The sequence below is a fragment of the Streptopelia decaocto genome, assembly GCF_964273445.1.
Source record: "Streptopelia decaocto genome assembly, chromosome: 1".
Classification (NCBI taxonomy): Eukaryota; Metazoa; Chordata; class Aves; order Columbiformes; family Columbidae; genus Streptopelia; species Streptopelia decaocto.
In genome coordinates, this window is record NC_138663.1 from 209,513,570 (window position 1) to 209,539,770 (window position 26,201).

A 26,201-nucleotide genomic window follows, 5' to 3' on the forward strand; every position below is an offset into this window, starting at 1 on the left:
CACTGTTTTTGCCCGAGTTTATTTCTAGAAATTTGTACAAAAAAATTGATACTCTGTGATAGAATAGTCTATCAAATATGACAGATGAACATTTGTATTTAGAGGCAAGATTCCAGGAATGTGAAGTACCGTCCTCTTGCGTGGAAGAAAGGCACATTTTGGAGCTCAAAATACACTCAACTGATCTGTTGAAAAGGCAGGTCAGACATGCAAGTAGTGCAATGTTTCAGGTTTATACATAAACAAGTTGTACTCTGAAGGAATCTCACTACCAGCAGTGTTAACACCCATGTAAACATTTTATAAACACTTTAAAAGCCACTCACTTTAGATCCTATGCATGGAAAGGTTACTCCTTTACATTCACTGGACGGAATATTTAAAAGCCATCTCTTTGGGCAAAAGTTACTCTTAGCTTTCCCCAAATGCTTTTGGGATCCAAAACACTTCCATGAATAGTCCCAATTGCATTTCTCCCTACAGGCTACCCCAAGGGTCTGCAACACCAGGGACACATGATTGCACCATCCCACTGCTCCTGGAACTTGTCTTTGGAGTTTCCTGATTATGAAGGCATCCCATATTTCCAGCTAAATGCCTTTGTGCAAGCAGCGCCTGGGACAGACCTGCTTCTAAACCGACATTCAAAATACAAGCGGTGACATTACAGCCACCAAATTATCCATCATGCTGTATGAATCGAGGTCAACCAGACTCGCAATATCCTTTGGTTTCATGCACCATCTACAGTAGATGCTGCACCAGGGGGTTTGGCAGCCTGCTTATGCTTTCAGAAGGGGCTTTTCCAAAGCAAGAAATGCCCTTGTGCTATCTAAGCCTGTCTTAATATGACTCTTGTGCAACATGCCTGTAATACTGCTGTCTCGGTCAAACCAAACTGCTGGGTTTTTGATCAAAAAACAGTAGAATCCTACTCTCCCAAAACAGCTTGTGCTGGTGGGTACAGTAGCTGTAGGAATGCTTCTAATTCATTGCTGGCAATCCAACAGCATTATATAGCAGATTACAAAGGCAATCATTTCTCCCATCCAAATCCTCATAGCAATGGGGAGTTGTGCTCTTTATTTTATTGAGTAGAAAGAGTTTTGTAATGGGACTTATCCAAAGTAAAACTTTTTTTTTTTCTGTTTTTTAAATGGTCTAACAATACTTTAAACACTTTCTTTGACACATACACCCACACATGCTTTCAAGTACACGATGACAGTGTGGACTCCTGGAGAAAATGTGTTGATTCTGAGAGAAGAAGATGCTGCTGCGCCAGTTCCCTTCAGTTGACTTCCAAGACCTCAGTCTCTGGCAGACCAAATTTGCTCTTATACTTGTCAAAGAGTTTGACCAGGGAGTCCACATACATGCTGTGGTAGAAGTCCACTTCCTTCTGGGATGGATTATCGATTTTGGGGATGGTGATGGGCTCCCCAACTGATAAAAAAAAAATATAAAATCCACATGTTATTTTCAATGTTCTTAGAATCATAGAACCGTTTTGGTTGGAAGAGACCATCAAGATGATCAAGTTCAACCATTAACCCAATACTGGCACTAAACCATAGAATCTTTTCAGTTGGATGAGACTCTCAGGATTGAGTCCAACCACAACCTAACTCTAGCACTAGACCATGTTCTTAAGAACCTTGTCTAAATGTCTTTTAAACCTGTCCAGGGATGGTGACTCTACCACTGCCCTGGACAGCCCGTTCCAATGCCCAAAAACCCTTTCCATGAAGAAATTTTTCCTAATAGTCGATCTAAACCTCTCCTGGCACAACTTGATGCCATTTCCTCTTGTCCTATTTCTTGTTACTTGGGAGAAGACACCAACACTCTCCATGTTACAACCTCCTTTCAGGCAGTTGTAGACCGTGAGATGGTCTCCCCTCAGCCTCCTCCAGGTGAAACAGCCCCAGTTCCCACTACACAAATGCCAGCACTGCAGAGGCTCTACTTCACAAGGTCATTGGGAAGTCCCACTTGCTTCTGCTTACAGAAGAGTGATAAATCCCTTCTCGATCAAGAGGAACCAAGAATAAAAGCTGTGGTTCTTGTATATTCCCCTATACACACTGGAAAAGGCAAAACTCCACTTTTTTCTCTCCCATAAAGCCTCATTGCTTTGAGTTGGAAGACTCAAAGGCTGCTTCCAACTTCAGCCCATCAAGATAATAGAAGGTAGCAGCTACAGTATATTTTTCCCCAAAAAGAGCTCTCTAGCAAAACTGGCTGGCAGTAGAGCATGGTGAGAGACACGTAGCCTCTAGAAACTCTTCTAACTCATTCTCATGTGCTGGAATGTTGATATAGAAGGAAAAATGGAGTTTTATAGTCAAGACTGCAAGAGCAACTAGAGTATGGGCATGGCATAGACTCAAATATGCTACTACCTAGAGAAGAACAGAGTGTTTATAGTCCTTACCAACGGTGGTGATGGGCTTGGAGTAAGGTAACAATCCCCAGGTGTTGGAGGAGAAGAGGCCACGGCCATGAAAGATGCATGGAGCAAAGCCAATGTGCTTCTGAAACTTCTTCTGAACCCATCTTCCCCAGGAGCCCTCCTCAAAGATCACCTGCTTGTACACTTCGTTCTCCCCAAAGGAGTAGACAGGAACCAAGTCCGCACTAGAAAGATGGCAAGATGTTAGGAACCCACACCCCTGGTCTACAGCACCACCCTCACTGCCATGTACTCTGTCAGGCTGCACATTTGCAGGTTTTATTGCCCAGAGCTTTGTTTACAGTGCAAGGTAATGACATAAGTCAGCCAGACTTGACATGTTATGGTAGATATACTTTTGAGGCATGAAAGAAGATAACTATCCTGGCAATGGGCCAGTCAAACACCACCCAGTCAGGCATGGAATATGCTTCCATGTATTGTTGTTGGAACAAATAAAGGACTCAGCATTCCGATTCAATGTGAATCACATAAAGCCATCTACTACAGAAACAAGCCTCCTTATATACGCAGTTATTTCCTGATCGTGCGTCCACGCTCCAAGCGTGCATTAATTGATTGGACATTGTCTATGTTCACAAGCTGTCCATGCACCCGAATCTCACTGCTGATAGGTCTGTTGATTTACGTCATGTAGCTGCTCTGTTGTTGCAAAACTGTTTTACTCCCACAGCAGGTCCTGTTTACAGCTTTCTGAGGTGGCCTTGAAATTCCTTTGGGCCTGGCTAGTTCAATAACAAATCTCCAGCTAATAGAAACCCCTCCACATATTATCATCTCTGATTTTTGATGGACACTATTTCAGAAACATGGGATCTCTGGAGAACTTAGGGGCTGTGCAGGTAATGCCCCACACAGGTTACTGCTACCTGCCTCTCCTTAGCCCTGGAAGCCTCCTTTGCTCTTAGACCTCGTTTTACCCCTGTCCTCTGCTCAGGGGCAGAAGACAGGACACGCACACATGTCTGATGCAAAGTAGACACCCACGCAATGCAGTATGACTGCAGAAAGAAGAATCCACCCAAAACATCAGCTGCGTCAGGGGATATAATCAACTGTCCTATGCTAATAGTATCACTCTCATTGAGGTTGCCTCTTACCCGTGCCGTAGAGCCAGTTTCACGAATCCTTTTCGGTTTTTCAGTGTCACAGAGTTCTTCCCTGGGGTGCAATTCAGGGACTCAGCTGCCCCTCCGACCACAATGATGATAGCATTGCCGCTGCCATTCTTGGACAAGATGTAGTCTATGCTGTCACGGTTCACAGGACATATACCTGCGTATCCAAGAGACAGAAGTAAGGGTCAAGCTGCAAGATTAAGAGGATCTTGAAGACACCAGCCAAATTTGTAGCAGGGAATTTGTGCCTTGATTGCAAGTTGAGTTGTCCACCTTCCTTGTTACCACAAAGGGTTGGGTATATTGTCAGACAACCTGCTCTTTAACTAAACAAGCAGTTAACAGACCTAGGCAGCACTAGACTTGGTCATAACAAACTCCACCCAACACCAGCTCTCAAAAAGTTGCCTTAACATGGAAGATTTCAGCAAGGATTTTCTTCTGACCTTAAACAATTGCCTTTGGCATCACTAAGACATCCTTCTTCCAAGTAAGCTTTGCAGTAGGAGCTGGTTTATCTTTACGGAGGAAGCAAAGCAGTTGTGTTATTTTGGTGGATGACGGACTGAATTTGACCAGTTCCTCAGCAAAACCAAGCAGTAGAATAAGTCTTCCTTTGGGAGGATGCTTTTGTGATGCAAAAAAAGAATAGATGAGCAAACCTTCCTGAGGCAGGTATGTTATGAATCAATTTATTTTTCTGAAATAACATCAAGTTCTTGCAAGGCAAGAAGACAATCCTCTGCTCTCCTGGGATGGAAGAGATGTATGTGACAGAAGCTCAGGTAAGTCCATACTGAGACAAGTGTGTGGAAAAGCCTTTCCAACCATCCCACACTGGAAAGGACAGGGTTGTACTATCAGTCACAGTACTCCAGCTTTACAAAGCACTCCTTGCTCTAAAACATCAGTTTTTACTCGGGGGATCTTATCATCCAGCCCAATGAAAGAGGTCTTTTAATTGCTACTCTATTGCTCTAAAAACTGCTAGAAAGTTTGATTCTCTGCTCCTGAAACTCATGCTTTCATCCTACAGTTATTGTCAGAGCTTAATCATGCCTCACATTTTTGGCTGGGATAAGGCAAGGAGAAGCAAGATACTGTCATTTACATTCCCATCCACACATATCTGAGCTGTGCTGAGTACTTAAGGTCATTGCACTAGGAAGGGCAGTATTACACAATTTAATTTTAGAAGCTGATTCTGCACGTCTCGTGGTAGCCATCACTTGGCCCAAGAACTAAGTGATGAATGAGTCCCGTGGGATTGTACAGAGCGAGTCTGCAAGCTTTTGTGTGCATCCTGAAACCCTGGGCATCAAGGTCACCAACCAATCCCAGCTCCAGACCTCACTTGAGACAAATCAGCCAGATTTGAAGACGAGAACCCCATTTATTTTGGCAGAGTTACAACTCTTCTTGACTATGTTTCCTTTGAAAGGCTCGGGCTGTACTTGCTGCTCTGCAGGACAGACAGAAGCCTTTGTACTTCTCCCATTTTCCACACCAAGGGTCATTCTGACTACATAGCTCTGGCTAATGGGACAGCACAGATTTATTCTCAGCCATTTCACACTTGTTAGCAGAAGGAGATTGTGCCTGCTCACATTGATCATTGAAATCCTTCCTCCAGAAAATGCAACGAGACATGCAGACAAGTGGCAATAGCTGAATTGTGCTCTTGAGCACATTTACACAGTATATAGGATTTTCTGGCCATCCCCTCATGCCTTAAAGGTTTCCCACTGTAGCTCTAGCCTCTAGTAGGCTATAAAACATTGTGATATACAACAGTTGTTTGTAAACCAACTAAGTGTGTGTATTGGCATGGTAATATTTGTTAGGATTTCACTTGAAGTGATTCATCCCCAAAACAAAGGATTGACCATCAGCACTTCCCAAGTGAAGTTGAAGCCTTTGTAGTGACACCCTTAAGTTCCAGTATAGGAGAAGTGAAAATCAATGGTGGTTTTCAGAAAGTTAACTTTGTCCACGAGATCACCCCTATAGCCTTAAGTCCTAAATAAAAAGGAAGCAGAATTCCTGCCTGATTTAACCACAAAGCTCAGGGATGGCCAGGCCACCCTAATCAGCAGTGATGTTGCTCATGTCTGCTCCCACTTTCCTTCCAAAAAAAAAAGAGGGAAGAAGTGCTGACTGCCCACAAGATTTCTCTACCAGTCATCTTGAGCAGATTTAACATGTTTGTGTTTTTGTTTGGTTTTGTTTGTTTTGTTTTTAGATATAGAAAAGCTAATGCTCTGTGGAAACTTAAGTGACCCCATGAAATAAGTTGATAGACATGATAGACTAGAAAGAAGATCCCAGCTTCTCATGCACTGCTGTCCTGCAGCACTCCCAAATTATGGGAATTATGCACTTCACACAGCAGCTTTCTATCTGATGCAGGATGACAGAAACCAGCTTTCAGGGAAAAACATCTTTTCTGCACCAGGTCCAGGTAGTTTTCCTCTCCCTCACCAGATTAGGGCAGTAATCTTGGAAACAGTCAAACCTAGCAAGTCAGAGCCAAGTACAGCTACTCCTGTCCTCTCTCCAGTCAGATTCAGCCAAAATACTATATTAATACTATATTATATACTATACACTATATTAATACTATATTAACATACTTTTTTTTTTAAAAAAAAAAGGTCATTTATTGGTGAATTCGCTCCAGGAAAAGAAAAAAGGGCACTGGATTGTTCAAGTCATGGTCTTTAAACATTAGCCCCTCATTGCTACCTGACCAAAAGGCATCCTTGCTCTGAAAAGGAATATTGGGCCATCCAAGAACAGTTTCTTGAGGTCTTCAACACTATTTTGTCTGCCTAGTCACAACCTACAAGCTCTCTGACAGTTTTGTTCTAATGGACTCCAGTATTTTAATGACAATGTCATTCAGCAAACTTGTATCATGGTCTGTTCCCTGTGACCCATCTTTTCAGGGAAAGGGCTTTTTGAACAGCTGAAACCATGCAAACCTCTGCTCCCAAATAGCAAGGGATAGGACAAGAAGAAATGGCCTCAAGTTGTGCCAGGGGAGGTTCAGATCGGATATTAGGAAAAATTTCTTGACAGCATTGGAACAGGCTGCCCAGGGAAGTTGTGGAGTCACCATCCTTGGAGAGGTTTAAAATACATTCAGACAAGGTTCTTAGGGACATAGTTTAGTGCTAGAGTTATGTTATGGTTGGACTCTATGATCTTAAGGGGTTCTTCCAAACAAAATGATTCTATTAATACCCCAGGCTTTTTACTCCTGGCAGGCACCTAAAAATGTGGCTGGGTGAAGAGGGCATCTGTCATCACCATAAGAGCTGATGTGTGACAGCTCATGTGATAATGAGCCCAGGAGCAGAGCTAATCTTGGTATTCACATTTCAAAGACTAATTAATACTTTATGTTTTCATTTGGTGTGACTTCTTCATCTACCAGTACCTCCTAATGATAACCAGGACAACTCACTCCCGTGTCTCTGTCTTCTTCACTCACAACTACAAATGTCAGATATCTTTACTATCTACACGTGAGGAAGAAATTGTTGCCCCTGAGGGTGGTGAGAGCCTGGCCCAGGTTGGCCAGAGAGGTGGTGGATGAACCATCCCTGGAGACATCCCAGGCCAGGCTGGACGGGGCTCTGAGCAACCTGAGCTGGTGAAGATGTCCCTGCTCATGGCAGGGGGGGCACTGGGGGAGCTGGGAAGGTCCCTTCCAAACCAAATTATTCTATAGTTCTATGCCTTTGAACAAGAGTATCCTTGAGTTCAGGATGAATGCAGAGGAACAACAGCCCCCGCAGCCCATGGTAATCACATTTATTCATATATTCCTCTTGACAACTATACAAAAGCAACCTTTCTGTGATGCTACCAGAGATAAATGATTATGTGAGCTTCTGCCACATATTTTCACCTGAAAGAAGGGAAGACAGTTCAGAGGCAAGGGTATGAGCAGGAGGAACACAGTGTTCTTACACTTACCACCAGACATTAAGTAGTCCCTCAAAATGGGCATCCTGAAGTTTCCAGCCAGGGTAGCGAGGTATGGTCGGATCCCAGGGAATTTCTGGCCGACACCTGTGGCCTCTGTGCTAAAGTTGCAAAAGGCGCCCAAGCCCATGATGCCATGTGGATGGTACCCAAAAATGTAATTCCTGGTGGTCAGCAGATTGTGAGTTTTAACCAGCTATGAGAGAACAGAGTGAGCTCACATGAAAACAGATATTTTTCAGGTAATAAGGAAAAAAAAAAAAAGGAAAAAAATCAGAAGTCCCCAAATTTTGTCTCTCTCCCCACCAAGAACAGGTTAAGGGCTGGGGTGTATGGGCTGTTCTGGATCTCAGAGCTTGTGGTAAGAGCAGCCACTTAGACTTCAGTTCCCCAAGCAGAAGGAACAGAATAAACAGGATGATCTTGGACAGAAGACAACTGCCAGCCAAGCAGGAATAGGGGCTGGGTTGCAGCAGCCTGTGCCCTTCGTTTCTCCACTCCTCCCAAAAGTATTCTTGCGAGCTTCTTGCCCAAACCAGACAAGTTCTTCATGGCCGTGTTACTTCAGCTACGCCTCCCTCCAGACCCTCTCTCACCACATTAGTGGCTCCCATCCCAGTATGAGAGGATAAAAACGAATAAAAATCACTGTCCCATAAAAGAAGCAAGTTTGCTTAATACCTGAAAAAAGGTCCTACCACTTCATATGCCAGTTGGCCACCCTCCAAGAGAGAAAATATGTGGAATGGTGGCTTACCACTGCAAATTGTCCCTTTCAGGAGGCTTTGTTCTGACCTACATGCCAAAGGGCCAACAAGACACCTCAAGGTATCCATCCCAAAATACTCCAATTTCTGCAGGACATGCTCCAGGAGCAGTAATCAAGTTGGTCTGGGATTGTGCAATATTCCTAGCCATGTACTCATCTGTTTGTACAGCGTGGACACTTCAAAGCACAACCCATACCTTGGTAGCACTCGTGCCAGAGGGTTCTTGATGCTATAAGTAGGAACAGCATCCCATGCGTCAGAACATCTTTCCCTGACAGTATGCAATGAGTCTGAGTAAGCAAACAAAAGGACTGCTGCATCACCCTGCAGAAGCAGGGATCAAATGTAATCTTTTCCAAGCTGAAATGGTGCCAGGTTTTGCCAAATGCAACACCCCATTAGCTCTCAGACTGAGGCAGGACCTACAGCCCCAGTTGCATCCTCAGCATGTGCACTCCATGCACCCTATCCCTCAAATTGTACATGAAAAGGTCACTGCGTATCAGCTCCTATAGGAAAGAACACAGATTTCCAAGACGTCACCTCAGCATTACATACTCCACCGTCTCGGCCAAGAAGTGCTTTGGCATTAAGCAAGCAGGTCCGTTTTGTTGAATCATGCTATGGGCAGCTGAAGTGCCATTGCGACACGCTGAAGCGGCGTGCCCAGAAATTTGATGCCCTCCTCCCTGTATTCCCACCGCTATCCCCAGACGAGGTTACAGCACTCATGTTATTTAAGACGGCAGCTGCGATACAGGCAAGACACTGCAGCGGGTTGAGCACGTTTAGAGCCCCCACCTCCATGCTTTCCTCTAGCTTTGAGGTCACAAAGGGCTCCAGCAAGCGTGTGCAGATGCTTGTGGTTGCAGCAACTCTGTAGAACCCCACAGTCTGTGTCACATCAAGTCAAACTCCCCTTTCCCTTCTTGCCCAATTAGTAGATGACTTTGCTTTCACTCCCCAGAGTGGGAGGGCTGTCCCTTGACCCATTAGGGCAAACAGTGCTTTCCAGACTATAAACTGGAAACCAGTCTTCAGGAAAGACTAGAGGGGAAACAAATTCCATCATCTGTGAGCTCTTGCTCAGTTTTATCATAGAATCATAGAATGGTTTGGGTAGGAAGGGACCTACAAAGCTCCCTCAGTGCCACCCCTGCCATGAGCAGGGACATCTTCACCAGCTCAGGTTGCTCAGAGCCCCGTCCAGCCTGGCCTGGGATGTCTCCAGGGATGGTTCATCCACCACCTCTCTGGGCAACCTGGGACAGGCTCTCACCACCCTCAGTGTCAAACATTTCATCCTTATATCTAATCTAAATCTCCACTCATTTAGTTTAAAAACCATCACCCCCTGTCCTATCACAACAGGCCCTGCTCAAAAGTCTGTCCCCATCTTTCTTCTCAACCCCTGTTAAGTCTGGAAAGGCCGCACTAAGGTCTCTCCGGAGCTTCTGTTCTCCAGCTGAACACCCCAACTCTCTCAGCCTGTCCTCCCAGCAGAGCTGTTCCAGCCTCACATCTTTCCTGTGGCTCCTCTGGCTCCTGTCCAGCAGGTCCATGTGTGTCCTGTGCTGAGGACCCAGAGTTGGACCAGCACTGCAGGGGGTCTCACCAGCACAGAGGGGCAGAAGGAGAAACTCAAGGCCTGGTGCCTACAGACACCCATGGTTTAGTTGGGCCAGTGGCAGACACTTCTTAGAGCTCTTATCAGAACAATGTGGGAGTTTGCAGGCTCCAAGCCTCATCCATCATCTGCATGAAGCACAGGTGCTTGAAGTGGAAACTGGCTGAAACAGAGGGTTTGTCCTTGTCACTCTGGAGCACGAGATGTTTGTGAGCTGAGCTTGGCAAAGCCACTCGTGCTCTCATATGGAAGACATGCTGTTTTCCTGCTTGTCAGCCATGACAAGCACCCTGTTCCAGCCCCTCCACCACATGCAAGGACACCTGGTTCCCAGTGGAGCCCATTGCTTGCATACCTCACACGAACCCCAGCCAAGCTGCGGCCTTATCCCTCTGTGTTTGCTTTCCAAGACCTCCCATTAAGAATCATAGAACAGTTTGGGTTGAAGGGACCTTCAAAGCTCCCCCAGTGCCACCCCTGCCATGAGCAGGGACATCTTCACCAGCTCAGGTTGCTCAGAGCCCCGTCCAGCCTGGCCTGGGATGTCTCCAGGGATGGTTCAGCCACCACCTCTCTGGCCAACCTGGGCCAGGCTCTCACCACCCTCAGGGGCAACAATTTCTTCCTCATGTCTGGCTTGAATCTCCCTCCTTTAGTTTAAAACCATTACCTCTTGTCCTGTTGTAACAAACCCTGCTCAAAAGTCTGTCTCCATCTTTCTTATCAGCCCCTTTTAAGTCCAAAAGGCCAGACTAAGGTCTCTGTGGAGCTTCTCTTCTCCAGCTGAACACCCCAACTCTCTCAGCCTGTCCTCCCAGCAGAGCTGTTCCAGCCTCAGATCATTTCTAGGGCTCCTCTGGCCCCTCTCCAGCAAGTTTAGGTCTTACAGAGACATAGGGTAGGTGATACCCACTATGTTCACCCACATCACTTCCACAAGTAGTTTTGGAACAAGATAAGGGATGTGCTGGAACCATCTCACCTGCACATCCCATCCATGATAAGGAAAAAGAGGAATATCTGAGCAGCACTGGAGAACCAACGATAATCAAATGCTCATGACAGGGATTTACAGGTCTGAGAGTCAGCCTACCAGTCTGGCCCATGCAGGCTGCCACTGCTTTCCACAGGTTGTCACACTACAGAAGGTGAGCTTGTCTTCCTCTACTCAAGTCAAGCCAGGGCAAGCAAGGACTGCCAGGCGTCAGACAGGTTTGTGTACTTATCTGCAAGTGGTGCAGGTTTTAGATCTGCTAATGCATAAACTCAGCCCTGGGTCTGACATGCCAGCAGCAAAGGCAGAGCCTTCATTGCTTCCTAAATTTAATCTGGAAGCAGCAATTTTTGAAGTGCTGTCATCACTTATTTCTAGTCTCAAGCAAGCCTGAAGGAGGTTGACCCCTCACTACTAGTTTTGTTGCACCTTCCGCCTCGACAAGCAACCCCTGAGCTGCTGGGCTGCCTTATCAGGTTGTCCTAAGGAATTGCTGTAGGTGTCATTTGACAACACCACTTATGCAACTCAGTTCTGAAAGTTCAACAGGTTTTTCCTTTTGCCTTCAAGGTCTTCTCCAGTCCCATACAGCCCTCAGATCCTCAAAAGCTCGGTCTGCTGCATCCCAGCCAGGTGGTGACAGCGCTGGGACTGAAGCTGGACCTTCACCCCTCTGCACTAACACACCTGTTCCCAGCTGCTGTCTGAGACCAAACCTGTTTCAGTGGGAGCAAAGGTCCATCCGTCTGCTCTAGTAATAACAGATTTATTTAACAGATCTAATTGTGCCTACAGAAGCAAAAGAGCAGCGCGATGACGTTAAAAACTAGTTAATATTTGAGTGTCAGATATGTCCAAAGAACAGTATTCCTGATTTTATTTGTGCAAACAGGATGAATAAGTAGCACATTCCAGTGTAGAGAAACAGGACTGCAGAGACACCACTGCTCAGCACCAGGAGCCAAAAAACAGAAAGAAAATAAGTCTAGGTGGGTGCTCAGCCTACTTGCAAAGCTGAACAGCTCTGTGACCACAGAAGTTTGCAGAAAGCAGAAAGTTAGAGCTCATCCTGCAGGATCCAAGCAGCGGTAGTCAGCATATAAGCTTGCAAAACAATGGAACAATTGCAATTAGCTGCATCACACCCAACAGTGCTGTAGAATAAATTATCTCGCTTTCCCAGTAATTCATGCCAGGACCTGAAGACCCCTCCAGGTTCTCAGTATTGCCACCACACTACACACACAGGAAACAAAAGCCTCTGTTTCCATTCTGTAAGTCATCTATACCAACAAACTAAGGAGAAGCTTCACCAGGAAGCCAGCCAAGCCACAAGAGTGCGAGACAAGCGCCGCAAAAAAGAGTCACTGTCTTGCAACAGACTGTGCTCTGGCACGCTGCTGACTCTCCCATCTTGGCAGGAGACCAAGAAGGTCTCATAGCACACATCTGAAACGCTCACTGCTCGACAAAGGTGAGCCAAAGGTCTGCAGTCCTCACTATCTGAAGTGCTATTGCCTATGGAGATAATCAGTAGCTGTGTTAACACGGTACGGTCACGGCTTTTTTAACTAAAAGACCTTTAGATTGTGGCACTCCCCACATGACATCTCATACGTAGCAGTGGGGCTGAGTCCAGCCAAGTGCACAGCACCATAGAACTATAGAATGTCCTGACCTCCAAGGATCAAGTCCAACTTGATGGACGTTCATGCCTGCAAGAGCTTGGACTTTACCTGGCTGTTCAGCAGCAGGATTTAGCTCACTGGAAGCTTCCTCAGCTGCTTCAGGCACAGCTTAGCTTAAAGCACTATTTGTAAGGCCAGCCACTAAGCAGCAGACAAACTTAAGCTCCCAGTGCCCTAAAATAGCTTGTTACTGTCAGAGCAACTGCATGAAGCCCTGGTGAATGGAAACAAGCTCTGCTGTTGCAGAGCAATTGATCTGGATTCAGGCTGGTTCCCAAATCCACCTGGTATTACAAAACATGACCTGGGTGTCTCCAGATACAGGTACAATAGTCCTGCTGGTGTTTCAGGATAGGAGGCACAGCTGACTTGGGTGGAGACCAAGCTTAATCACAATCAATATGTGCAGAGCCACCTTCTTGTGCAGCTACTTGATAAAAGAAGCCTGATGCCAGCAGGAAGAGCTGTGCAAATCCAACTGAAAGTTCTAGCATACAGATTTGTCAGAGGTCGATACTGGTGGCACTTCTGTCTGACCAGATCCAGACTGCAGCCACAAGACTGAGCTCACACCAGCTTGGTACAAGGAAGCCCTGGCTTTGAGATCTGCAACCACGGAGAAATCTCCCCTTCCGAAATATTTGGTGCTGAAATAGTCACCCCCTGGGAACTGGCTCCCTAATTCCTGGGGAGGTGGCCTTAGGATTTGGGAAAAAAGAATCTGCTATTCCACTTCCTATTTGTTTCCTAGAATAGGAGTAAAATCTGAGCTAATAGTCCTAATGCAAGCATTACCTGTGCTGGTAACAGTTGTACATGCAGAGCTTGCAAAAGCTGAGTTTAGCGTGACAAGCGTCCCAGTAAGATTGTCACTGCTGTGACCATGGCACAGGGTGAGGTAGAGCAGATGACTGCCCCAACAAACCAAAAGCTGGGGAGGCAAACCAAGCCTTGCTAAGCCATTACACAGGCAGTTCAGGACTCAGACAAGGGGGATTTTGCAGACAGAAGTGACTCCCCTCTAGCCCAGTCTCGCTCTTGCCTGCAGACGGGTGAATAGTTTAATAAAGGAGTTCCTGTGCTTTCAACAAATTTAAGCCAAAGACATTCTGGTGGTTGGTGCCACTCCTTACAAAACATAATATTCATGGTTCATCCTCTAAGATCAATCCCATAACTGCAAACAACCACCACTAGCACCTCACAGCCCCACAATCCCCATAGCAGCTTTTAAGAAGTGGGCAGCCAGCTGGCTGTTCCCCCATAGCAGGTGCAGGAGTTATGCTACAGTTGTCAACCCTCATATGCTGTTCTTTGCATACCATTTACCATACCATTGCATACCATTGAGGGTGGTGAGAGCCTGGCCCAGGTTGCCCAGAGAGGTGGTAGATGAACCATCCCTGGCCAGGCTGGACAGGGCTCTGAGCTTGAACTGGATGAGCTTGGAAGGTCCCTTCCAACCCAAACTATCCTGTGATTTTATGATTTACTGATGGGCTCTGTAAACCTTGCACAACTCTACCCTTTAATGACAACAGAATTACAGCTACAAGGGGTTCTCACAAATGGATCATGAGAAATACTAAGTATTTACCTGAAACATCACAAGCTCGGTTTATCTATTCAATCTCATATCTAAACCTACTTGAACAACCCAGCTGTTTGACAAACTTACAATATATAGAGTGGATCTGACCCACATGGCTGGTGCAGAGCATGTTCCCACAGAGATGAGGGCTAAATACACCAAAAGAGAGGTGAAATGAGGGGACCGGCTGTTACTGGTGACCTTCTTGAATTATGCCCCCAGTAGAAACTAGCACTGTTTTACCTTCAGCAATATCAAGAGGGCAGGGTTTGTTGCAGTACTGAGGACTTGGCACTAGAGGACAACCCAATTTAGACCCTTCAACACTAAATCATGCTCTGTTCTCCATTTTCAGAGACCTGGGCTGACCTGCCACTTGCAGCCTGTGCAGTTGCAGTTTATTTTTCCATGTATACCTACATTCACCAAGAGTTACCTGCTAATAGCAGCAAGAATATGGCAAGGGTGTTCACCAGCAGTTTGTTCAGGCAGCCTGAGAGTTCAAGTGACTTTGCAAAGGAGGAATCTAGTCTACACCAGTTTGGCTTCCTACTGGTATTTTATTCCCTACTGTCTTTTGAGGCTGGACTACCTTAGGACAGGGTGGTTCATCAAAAGCCATTGCAAGGTCACTCTCTTTTGCTCAGGCTGAATAAAACGTGCCAATGCCTTTACATAATAGTGCCTTCAGCCGTGTGTCCTTCCAAAGAGGATCAAGTTCCCCCCCAGCTGAATTTGGCCCCTGCTCCTTTCCAAGTCCTTTAGTTAATTCTACAGTCCCCGGAGCCGACTGACAGCCCTGTCCTTGGTCTGCAACACATCTGAACTAGCAGGGAAAACACAAGCAGAAGGGGAAAGAGTTACAAGACGGAGAATTTGAGTTATTCCTGGTGCTGGAAACCCCCTTTCCCAAAAGCTGCTGGACTTGGAAGCTCATTTCCCTGATCCCTGTGAAGTGGTAGGGTTTCTGGTGCATAGGGTTGCCAGATATTCTTACCCATTCCAGTTATACCCTAGGGTATAACTGGAAAACAGACCAAAACTGAGCCAGATTTACAAGAGGGAAACAGGGTCAGGGCTCGGCACAAGACAGGATTGTTGCAGAACAGAAATTGGGGAGATGTAGCCTTATTGCTACAGGGCTGATTGCCTCCAGAATTCTGGTGATAGAACCATCAGAAGCAGCATCTTCTACAAATCGTGATACCACCACTGATGACGCATTTCAGACTTTATTGCCACAGTTGCTCCAAGCAGTAGTATGGCAATGGTAAGTAAGCTATGTCCTGCTTACCATTCAGTGTCATGTATAGACTAGTGTAGGTCCAACATCATCTCCATAAGGGTTATTACAAGCCAGTCTAAACCAGTTAAGTTCCAATGCATAGAGTTAAACTGTTACTTACTCTTATTGGAAAATAATCCCTGAAGTACCTCCATATAGCCCAGTTTCTCACCCATTGGGATCTTCTTCCTCCTGAAGAGACAAAAATAATGTTTTTAAAGCTCTTTCTGCATGGGTGCCTACCAAGAATCCTATAGGACTCCAGATAATTTTTCTAGCTAGACAGCAACTTATCGATTTCATTCCATTAAGGAAGTGGGACACCAGCATCTCGCTCTAAAATCAGGTGAAACCATCCATACTCAGGGCTTTAGGATACTTCAAGCTAATTAAGGCCTAACAAAAAACTTAGTGTAGGACCTGTTGTAGTAGGGCAATGAGCAATTCCAGTTAGAAACAGCTCAATGTTAACCTCAGATTCATCTTTTGGGGAAGAAAGCCTAAGATCCTAGATGATTTCAGTGGTCTTAAAGCAATGGAGGGCAGTCAGTGACTCAGTCAAGTCCCACTAAGAAGGGAACCCACCTATTATAAGAAAGTGCTTTGTCCAAATATGAGGACAGGGACACTTCAACAGCAAAGATCTATGCTGCAATATTTACCTTTCTTTGGTGTATTCCAGTCAAATACCAGCCAGGCTAAATATAGAGCAGCAATGGCCCAGCAATCTGTGCACAGTATGTACATGAGGATTAAAGTGCAAGCAACACCTGGATGGGTCCAAAAAGAGAAGAAAACAAGGTTGCGTCAGGTTTTGGTCTACATTTACACTTGCATTAAGAGTCCCTTGCCTTTTGACCCTTCTATACTGAAGTCTTAATCTCCATCTGATGTCATTAATCTTCAATGCAAATAGGTTTAGCTAAAAAAAAAAAAATCCTGTATGTAGGACTGAGGCAGCTTCCTCTAAAGCTTTGAAGTACCTCAACCCACCCCTTTATGGTTTCTCCAGGTATCTCTTCTATAAGATCTCCAGGTGCGGCATCTGCTTCACCAAGCAAGATCAAGACTCCACCAGCATCGACATTTCATGGCCTACGCCAATGGAGTTTCTTCCACAACTACATAAACCTTCCACACATTACACCAGCTTTACACCAGTCACTCCACCATGGTGCCAGAGATCCCACCCACAAATGCTACCGACATTTCAGCACAAACTAAATTGGGAAGGAACAATGAGACTTGATTGACTGCAATCATCACCTTTCTCCAGTTTATTTATCAGCAACACTATGGAGCAGAGCAGCCTGAAGCTTAACAAAACAAAAGTAACCAGAGACAAACAGTCTTTGCTGTTTTACTGGTCTAACACAAACTTCTTGCCCATCTCTGGTATCTCTTGGATGGTGACCAAGCCAAAAGTGAGGCACTCCTGTTTGCCATCAGTTGCATCAGGTATTGGTTGTTTCTAAGAAACTTCTTAGAAATTTATTCTCTCTGGATATGCCCACGAATGAGTCAGGTGAGACATTTCCAGTTGCTTCCATCTTATTTGCATGGTACACATAGACATGAGCTAATCAGTAGGTCTTTCCATAGCTCCTATGGTTTTTCTAGAGCCAGGTAAAGCCATTTATTATCAAAATATCAAATGACACAAATGTGTTCTATTATACAATATGCACACACCCCAAGGACTGTCCTGCTGCAGTACACATCCAGTAATTAATACTTATGTAAAAGTTAACATTTCTGCATTACAGTTCTTCCAGAATTAAGGCAAACAAGCTTTGCTTTAGGCCAAAAGGTGTTACTCACCCATGATGAGGAAAGTGAGAACCCATTGCAGCACAGAGATGATCTGGAGTTGTTTCTCTACTTTGGATTTAGATAGCCAGAACAAATCCTGGAGAGAAGAAAGAATGTTCGACCCTGTGCCTAAGAAAAAAAGAGAGGAATAAATTTACATTTACATATTTTACTTTGAGATAGGAGGTTTCAAAGAAATTGATGTTCATACAGTTTACTTTTAGAGCAAGACTTGACAAAGACTAATATTTCCCATGGAGTTTAAGCATCCCAGAAGGCGAAAGATTGTCATCTGCAAACATCCAGCTGTTTTGGGGATGCTGGAAGGGACTAATGGGCAACAGCAGCACCCACTTGAGCAAGACCCTATTGCCTTGACCATAACACATGATCCTACCGCCCACTTCAAACTTCACATTCCTGGAAGTGGCGGTAGATAACAGGGAAATCCATGATTTCACCAGAAGATAAAGATCAGCTGTCCCAAACCACAGGCAAAGCACACACAGGGCTGTGGTCTGAACTCTTGCTCATCCAGCCTTTATCGAGACTGTTGCACAACTCCTACGCGTGTGTTCAAGGAAAGCTCTGCGGTCCAGCCTCACACAGCAGAGCTCAAGGGCTGGTTGAGCAACACCTCAATTCATGACCCCAGGGATCCACACCTACAAGAGTAAGGAAAACGATCACAAAAACTGCAACTGAAGAAGGAAGGAGTTGAAAGCCACTCTTAGAAGCTTAAGTTATTCAAGTGGGGAGAGAACAAGTAAAACACCGAAGTGACTTCACTTCTACATGAGGAACCTCCTACTGCAGCATTTGCTGAAACACTCAACCACCTCAAGAAAGAAGCACTTGTAAATCAGTTTTCCTTCCCTTCTTTTCATTACTTTATTTCACAAGCACCATAATAACTGGTTAAAATGCAAATCGAGATGCTGCCCTATGAACAAACCAGGTGTGTTTACATATTTCCTTCTCTGTTTAAGGATCAGCCTTTTATTAAAAAGGACATGATGCTGCTAAGCAGCTATTATATTGAATGGGTTCAGTCCTTGATGTTGTGGGGAAGGCAGGACTTTGCTAATGGTGATACCATGGCAAGTGCTCATGCTTAGTCAAATTGAAGTTTGATGGAGAAGAGTCTCTTCTATAGAGACAGAGTATGTACCATAGTTTTGGTAGTTTCTACAAAGAAGGTTTCACTAATGCATCTTTTAAATATGTGAAGTATATTTAACAGTCTTTGCTGTTGTCTAACCTAGAATCATAGAACAGTTTGGGTTGGAAGGGACCTTCCAAGCTCCCCCAGTGCCACCCCTGCCATGAGCAGGGACATCTTCACCAGCTCAGGTTGCTCAGAGCCCCGTCCATCCTGGCCTGGGATGTCTCCAGGGATGGTTCATCCACCACCTCTTTGGCCAACCTGGGACAGGCTCTCACCACCCTCAGTGTAAAACTTTTCTTCCTTATATCTAACCTAAATCTCCTCCCTTTCTGTTTAAAACCATCACCCCTTGACCTATCACAACAGGCCATGCTCAAAAGTCTTTCCCCATAGTCTAAGCAATACGATTAATGCACAGCAGCTGTCCTCAAAGAGCTGTTGTATTAATTTTGCAGCTTCTTTGCTGCTCCTCTTACATACTATTTAATGTTAAGCCTGAGCACAATACCCAGGACTGACAGCTACATACATTCCTGAGCATTTCTGCTAGTAAAGGACATCAGCCAAGAGCCACACCAGACCCTGTAGCCTAAATCTATAGCTAGCCCACATCCTGGGCTTTCCTTAGTCCATGTCAAATGAACAATCCTTGCAAGGGATTAGGCATTAACTACTCCAAGTAGACCAAGGATAGATCAAGACACAGCAACTGCCAGCAAACTGAAACCTACAGCACTAATCCAGTCTGAAGCAGCAGCTCAAGTTGAAGGCAAGTCTTTGCAGGATAACATAATATTTGCTAAATTCACTCTTAGTACTGCAACTGTAACTCCAGTTTATGAGATGAGACAAGGCAACATGTGAATGAGTGAAGCCACCAACACACACTGATTTGCAACGCTAGGAAGACTCAGGAATCCTGTGCAGCAGCTCTTCACGTTTGACAGTAAATACTCAAATTTGGGTAAAGTGATGAATTACACTCTGTTTTTTTACCAGGTCAGAGTCATCTGTCTAAGGGTAAGAGAAATCTGTCATTGCTGCCGAGGGGCCACAGCCTTGGGGCAGTCACTGCTCCAGCTCCAGAAACTTGTTGTCCTAAAAACCTGCTTTACAAAATCGCACATGGACAAACCTCATGTGGCCTGAGGACTGCTAGATACTAGTTTAAAGGGAGCTTTTAGCAATAGAGATATGGCCAGTGACACCGCTATAACCTCAAAATAAGTCAAAAGTCTTAGAGATTATTTGTGATCCACAATAAAAGCCCAGCCTTGTGTAACTGATCCTTCCAGCATTTGTAGTAACACTACCAAAGCATCTTTGGATTGATTAATCCAGCACTCCCGCCTTGGATCAGATAAATCCCCATCCTCTTCCCCCGAAGAGGACAAGTGTTGATCCCCTCCAGATGAGAATTTGTACTTCAGCATTTTCTAGATGCTTTAACAAATTGCAGGGATCACTAGCCCTGTAAATAGACCAGTATTAGGCGGCATAAGTCAACCTGTCAACTTGTTTCCCAAACTGCATTAAGACAGAGGGAAGGCACAGGTTTAGCAGGCAGCTGAGCATCTGCCCTTGGACAAGTGGTGTCCTGGGTCAGTTATTTGCTGAAAGCAAAAACATCCTTCACAGAGATCAAGGTTTCCAACACCAGAAAAGCCAGTAGTTACCATGGGATGTGCAATATTAACATTTAATTCATGGTTAAGGACATAGAAGAAGTCCAGTGGCAATGGAAAGGACTGTGAGAAAGGGCAGAGGTGTCACCTTTGCACCAACAACCTGCACACTCCAGATGGACCCAGTGCATCAACTGCAGGTTGAGTAATTATAGATTTTTAGTGCTAACACAGCCATTTCCAGCCAGCCTGAGCTTGTTGTCCATAGTGCCAGACTTCACACCTCGTATGCTCAACCCTCCATACAAGCCTTGCTTCTTTTCTCCTTCAGCTGTAGTAGCCAGGAGGGACTTGGGGGAAGATTCTCCATGTTCTGGAGAACCAGGCTGGTTGCTGATGACACAGGACAGAAGAGCTTTGGAAAGCCAACAGAAACATGGCTTTATTTTAGGGTCTTTGCCACAGCAGAATGACTGAACACTGATACTTGGATTCAGTTCTTTGAAGAAAACCCTTCCTTTCAAGGGCTCACCTGTGGGCCCACACCAACATCGTTCACATATTAAAACCCAAAGGAGAATTAAACATGGGAAAGGCAATATTTCTAACTTTCAGGGAATACATTAGCCTAAAATTAAGTTTAATAAGGCTTATCACACATAACTATGATTAATTTTAGGGCAAATAATGCTGTATATCTCAGTATTTGGTACCCATTTGTATCAGTCTTTTCCTAAGGAAATATTTTTAATGTTGGAAGAACACAAATCTCCATCTTCTACTGCTGAAGACAGTTTGTGTGCTGGCCATCCAACACAGCCCCTGGAGTATTTGCATAGAATTGTAGAATGTCCTGAGTTGGAAGGGACCCACAAGGATCATCGAGTCCAACTCCTGTCCCTGCACAGGACAACCCCACAGTTCACACCGTGTGTCTGAGGATGTTGTCCAGTCTCTTCTTGAACACTGTCAGGCTTGGGGCTCTGACATCTCCCTGGGGAGCCCGTTCCAGTGTCCAGCACCCTCTGGGTGAAGAACCTTTTCCTCATGTCCAACCTAAACCTTCCAGGTGCTCTGTTTTCCAGGGCACCTGTCCCAGGACTGGACAGCCCGGCTGTTTGGGATCACACCCTTAGCAACACATGCCTACACAGCAGAGATCTTTAACAACAGCTTTCCTGATTTCGGATGAGGTCCTGAGTCCTCCAAACTCTCACTGTAGCCCACGCCCTGGAGCACTGGTGGGATCCTGCCTGCACCAATCCATGCATGGCTCAAGGATGCTACTTGCCAAGATGGCCAGAAGTGACTTCTCCAGGAGACCTCACTGCTACTCAGTGATAAGAGCCATCCGCAGCCTTCCAAAGAAGCTCAGTGACATTTGACATCTATTCACCAAATTGTGATGGAGCTACTACACTTAATCCTAGCAGCCATCAGAGTCAGGCACAAGAGATGCTACCAAGGAGTCAATGAAGGATTTGACCAAGCATCAGACTCACGTCTACAACACAGACTCAGCCACGGACAGCATCTGATATGCTTCCAGCACAGTTTATTTCAGACAAAATGCACAAAAATCATTATTTACCTTGCCTAGACCCAAAGGTCCCAGGAGAAGAACTAAACAGAACGTGACACTTGGGCACCAAAAAACCCAATTCACAACACTTAATTAAGAAACAGTCAGATAAATTAGCTGAGAGGAAGTACAAGTGCTACAGATAGTTAAAAATACACTGAAAGCTTCTTAAAGCCAAGCTTCATCTGCTACCTTTTCAAGACAATTATCATGTTAATTCTGGGCCAAAAATTATGCTGCATCACACAGCTTATTTAGAGGGAAACCGAATTAGATGTAGTGTAGCTGGGCCTCTCCAGAGCATAAGGTGTGAACGGACATTTTGAGCTACGCTTTTGGCGTAGAAGCTGACATCGGAGGCGTATAAAAGCCAGAATAGATAAGCAGACCAATTCTAGGGAACTTGTGAGGACCCAGCCTCCCATGCAAGAGCAGGAGTCTGCACGGCAAGCTGCTACATCAGATGTGATGTCTGTAAAGCCCCTTGAGCAACACAAGTTATTCCATCTTAAGTTCACTCAGATGCCTCAAGCTGCAACACACAAGCTCTCTCCACTTCCAGTTTTGCTGTTTGTGTTGCTAGATAGTCAATTATTTGTTAGAGAATAACAAATTACCAGCATGAAGTATATTTATCCTGCCCTGCACATAGCTGTATAGCAATTTGCTCATGCCCCAGGAGAGAAATAACACTTAATAATCCCATATTACCTGCAGTAAAGAATGCCTGTGACTGGAGGTCAATGACGTAGTTAAAGGGGAGACATTTATTTCAACCTCTTTAAAAAGGAGCTGGGATTCTGCATAGCAAATGAACAAATTTGTTATGACATTTATCTCGTGGTAGATCTGCATTTACTCGCAACACTGAACTTGGCCTTCGGTCTCGACGCTTGCAGCTGTGTGTTGGTTAGAGTAGTGTAACATGAGCATAGACCCAGCTGCCCTAAACCAGCCAACGGTTTTAGATTTAAGTCAGCAAGGCTTAATAGCTCTAGACAAGAAAAAGGGAACCATCCTACTACATCTCGTCAGTGTGCACGGGGCAGGAGTGCAGGAGCTCTAAAAGAAGGACTCAGTCATGAGGCCAAACCTCCACCTCCCAGGCAGCTTGGTCAAGAGGAAACACCACAACACAGCTAACGGGGATGCTGTAATCCCAAAACAGCACCCCAAAGTCCACCCCCAAGCAGAAGTGAGGTCTGGCAAACCTCAGGTGCAGTATAAGACTAACTCCGAGGTTAAGATGAGAGAAATTATCTTCCTCACCCCAAACTATTCTACAATTTTGTTCCACATTGCTAAAGTTTAATATTGCTTTTATAGCATCCTAGAGCCATTTAGGTTGGAAAAGACCCTTAAGATCATTGAGTCCAACTGTTAACCCAACACTATCAAGCCCAACACTAAATCACGTCCCTAAGAACCTCATCTACGCATCTTTTAAACCCCTCCAGGGATGGTTACTCCACCACTGCCCTGGGCAGCCTGTTCCAATGCCACAGTCCAGCCAAAATAAAGGAGACAAAGAACTTCTGTAAGATGAAACAAGATAAGAGGAGATACTTCAAAAGACAGCCCTTAAACGTCCTGATCACACCATCATCCTTCCTCGGGAGAGCTGAGCACCTCCCTGCTGCTCTGCCAAACACAAGGAGGAGAATACCTGGCCAGCACATGGCCAAAGTGAGTCAGGTCAAGATGAGGAGATGACAAACCCTTCCACCCAAAGCATCTCAAAGCATCATCCAGCCCTAGATATTGGTCCAAGGTCTGCTCCGATCTTTGCAACACTGGGTTAGCATCCAAAACAGAGAGTTCTCCTGCATACACACAGGGATGGTCAGAGAGGCAGATGTCTGCACCTTCTTTTGTTTTTAATAGGATCAGACTTTCAGACAAATTCAGCCAAACTTACAAGCACTGGGACAAAGCCGGGTGTCAGGCGAGTATGAAGGCTGGAGGCTAAAGGACAATATAAGCCATTCACACTCTCACCCCACATAAATCAGCCCTTCACACAGGCAAAATACTCAGAAAATATAGGGAGAAAAGAAAGTCTAGTGGATTTGTTCTAAATATTCTACATGGCGGGGGGGGGGGGGGGCGGGATGTTATCTAACATGATTAAGCAACACATAAGGTCCCATGCATGAACTGCTACACCACATCACCTCTGCCCACCTTTGACCTGCAAGGTCCCACGTCATCATCCCCAAAGCCTAGTCTGAGTCTGAGCTCCTGGCTTTGGACTGGCAGACTTTGAAGCTGGTCCTGCATTTTCTTGCCCATGACAGGCTACAGAGCTGGCAAGGGGTTGCGTTGGTGGATGCTGCAGTCACCAAGGCAACATCTCGCATCTCCCCGGGCAGAAGCACGTGAAGAAATGAGTAAGGGAACAACAAATATCACTTCAGGACCCCCACGAGGTGCCTCAGAGGAAAACTGACCTGAGGAGTGTTAAGAGAGCTTTCCATTGCTAAGCAGGATTATCTAGAGATGAGGCCAATCACTGTCCCTAAACCACACTCCATTTTGAATTATGCACGTGTCCTAGATCCATCATTAGCACGTCAATGCTGCCAAGGTGGCCGCCGAGGTCTCAGGTCAGCCCTACATATTTTATAGGTCTCCTGGATGATTTATTCTCTGGACTTGGCTTGCGGTTAACTCTCAATTTAACAGTTCACATGCTGTTAATTCAAATGACCTCTCATCTCAAAACATCACTTGTCATCATGCTAGTTGTATAAGCAAGCTAAGATACTTTAAGGACCAGAGCTGAGCATGGGAAACACATGCAGATTCTTTTCCCCAATCCATTCACAACTGATCCTGCAGATCCATCCCCAACATTGGCAGGTTCCACATCTTTCTGATGGAGACGAGCACCAGCAGCTCTACATGCAGGACACGGTGGGAAAGCAAGAGCTAAGGGGTTAATTCACCAGGTTCAGGGCCTTTTAGCTCTGCTAACGATTTGCTTAATCAAGGAGCCATTTCAAAGGTCTCTTCAGACCAAGAGGAATTCACAGTGTGCTTTTGCAGGGCAGAAAGCCTTTTGCAACACAGACAGAGCAATCACTGAAGGACCCTCCACAAGGCACGGGGCAAATCATTGTCCAAGTGCATTTTCCTGCAAAACCCCCACTATTTGCAAGCCCTGATGCTTCTCTAAACAAGCACCCTCACAGGAGGGTTAGGAGGCTCTACCAAGCAACATATTTAGACTTGCTAAATTTATTCCTGTGAGATACCCAGAGCTGCTTTTACAAGCACACGAGGGAGGCTGCAAACTGAGATTTCCCATATTGTCTCTCCGATATGTTTATAACCGACGTGTTTCAGCCTGCAGCAGGAAGCGTTCGGCGCCCACAGCTCTGCCCACGATGGGTGTCAGCCATGGATACCCAACCTGTTCCTCTCACCAAGGAAGTGACTTACCAGCACAGAGCATTGCAAAAGCGAACTTGGGCATAGTTCCTAATGTAAAACCTTGCCTCGACACTGAATCTTCAACTCCCCACGATAATACAACAAAAACCAGCAGTGCTCTTTTTATCTTCTCCTCTGTTGATGTAGGTGTGGGCGGCACCATATTACAAAATAAGGCTGCAACAGTGAATTTTTACCAGCCACGCAGTGTTGATAAAACTACTACACTTCCCTTCCTACCATCACAAGGAGAGAGAAATAAAATACAATAAAAGCTCGTTCCTAAGCAAATGCCACACGCCCACATTTTGCCAAGGCGCAAAGTCGCTTAGATAAACCTGAGCCGTTTGCAACAGCTTCAGAAAATCAGCCCAACCCTCCAAGCTCGCTTAAAAGCAAAACCTGCGTAGAGAGCTGCAATCCTCACCGCTAAGAAAAACCACAGCCAGCCTCCCCGCCATTGCATTTTGCTTTTTTTCCACCGTCCTCCCCCCTCTTAAACAAGTATTCCTTCAGGCAGGAAGAAAAAGGGGAATATTAGAAATTAAGCTGAGCGTCTCTGTGTTGCTTCTGCCCAACCCTGCACCTTGAACCGCCGGGATGCTGCTCCCACACTGCAGCATCCTCACGGTACCGGGACGCTGCATCCTCACGGTACCGGGATGCGACTCTACGCCCCCAGACCCCCCCGGTACCTCGCAGCACCCCGGAATAGGCAGCGATGATGGTCTTCATTGCGGAGGGGGGGGGTCAGGTCCCGGCCAGGGCCATGGGATGGAAAAAAGGACCCGGCTCCGCAGCCCCGGTGCAGCGAGTAGGGAAGTGATCGGTTGCACATCCCTATATAGACCCGGGAGGAGGAGGAGGAAGAGGGCGGGGAGGGGCGGGGCCAGGCAGGACGCCTGGGTCCCTCAGCCCGGGGTGGGGAGGGGGGGAGCTCTTGGTCTAGGTGATCCAACTTGCTGCATGGGGTGGGGATTTGGGGGGGTACTGCGCACTGGGGAGGCCAAACCTCAAATCCTGGGGGCAGTTTTGGG

The 26,201-nt window shown here is 45.7% G+C and overlaps 1 protein-coding gene across 1 annotated transcript; it reads right to left on the bottom strand.

Annotated features, from left to right (window-relative positions):
* DGAT2 (diacylglycerol O-acyltransferase 2) lies at positions 1 to 25,992 on the bottom strand. Its single transcript, XM_082043470.1, has 8 exons — positions 25,860 to 25,992; positions 17,364 to 17,483; positions 16,205 to 16,312; positions 15,664 to 15,734; positions 7,579 to 7,783; positions 3,577 to 3,751; positions 2,438 to 2,640; positions 1 to 1,446 (listed from the first exon to the last, which is right to left on the bottom strand). Exons 1-8 carry the CDS (start codon positions 25,897 to 25,899, stop codon positions 1,292 to 1,294), a joined length of 1,077 nt encoding a protein of 358 aa, XP_081899596.1. The 5' UTR covers positions 25,900 to 25,992; the 3' UTR covers positions 1 to 1,291.
* Between the last annotated feature and the right edge of the window lie 209 nt (positions 25,993 to 26,201).

Coding starts and splice junctions, on each gene's coding strand:
- DGAT2 (XM_082043470.1), bottom strand. CDS start 25,899: ATGAAGACCATCATCGCTGCCTATTCCGGGGTGCTGCGAG. Junction 17,484..25,859: donor CTATTCCGGGGTGCTGCGAG/GTACCGGGGGGG, acceptor TTTTTTTCTTAG/GCACAGGGTCGAACATTCTT. Junction 2,641..3,576: donor AAACTGGCTCTACGGCACGG/GTAAGAGGCAAC, acceptor CCATCTTTCTAG/TGCGGACTTGGTTCCTGTCT.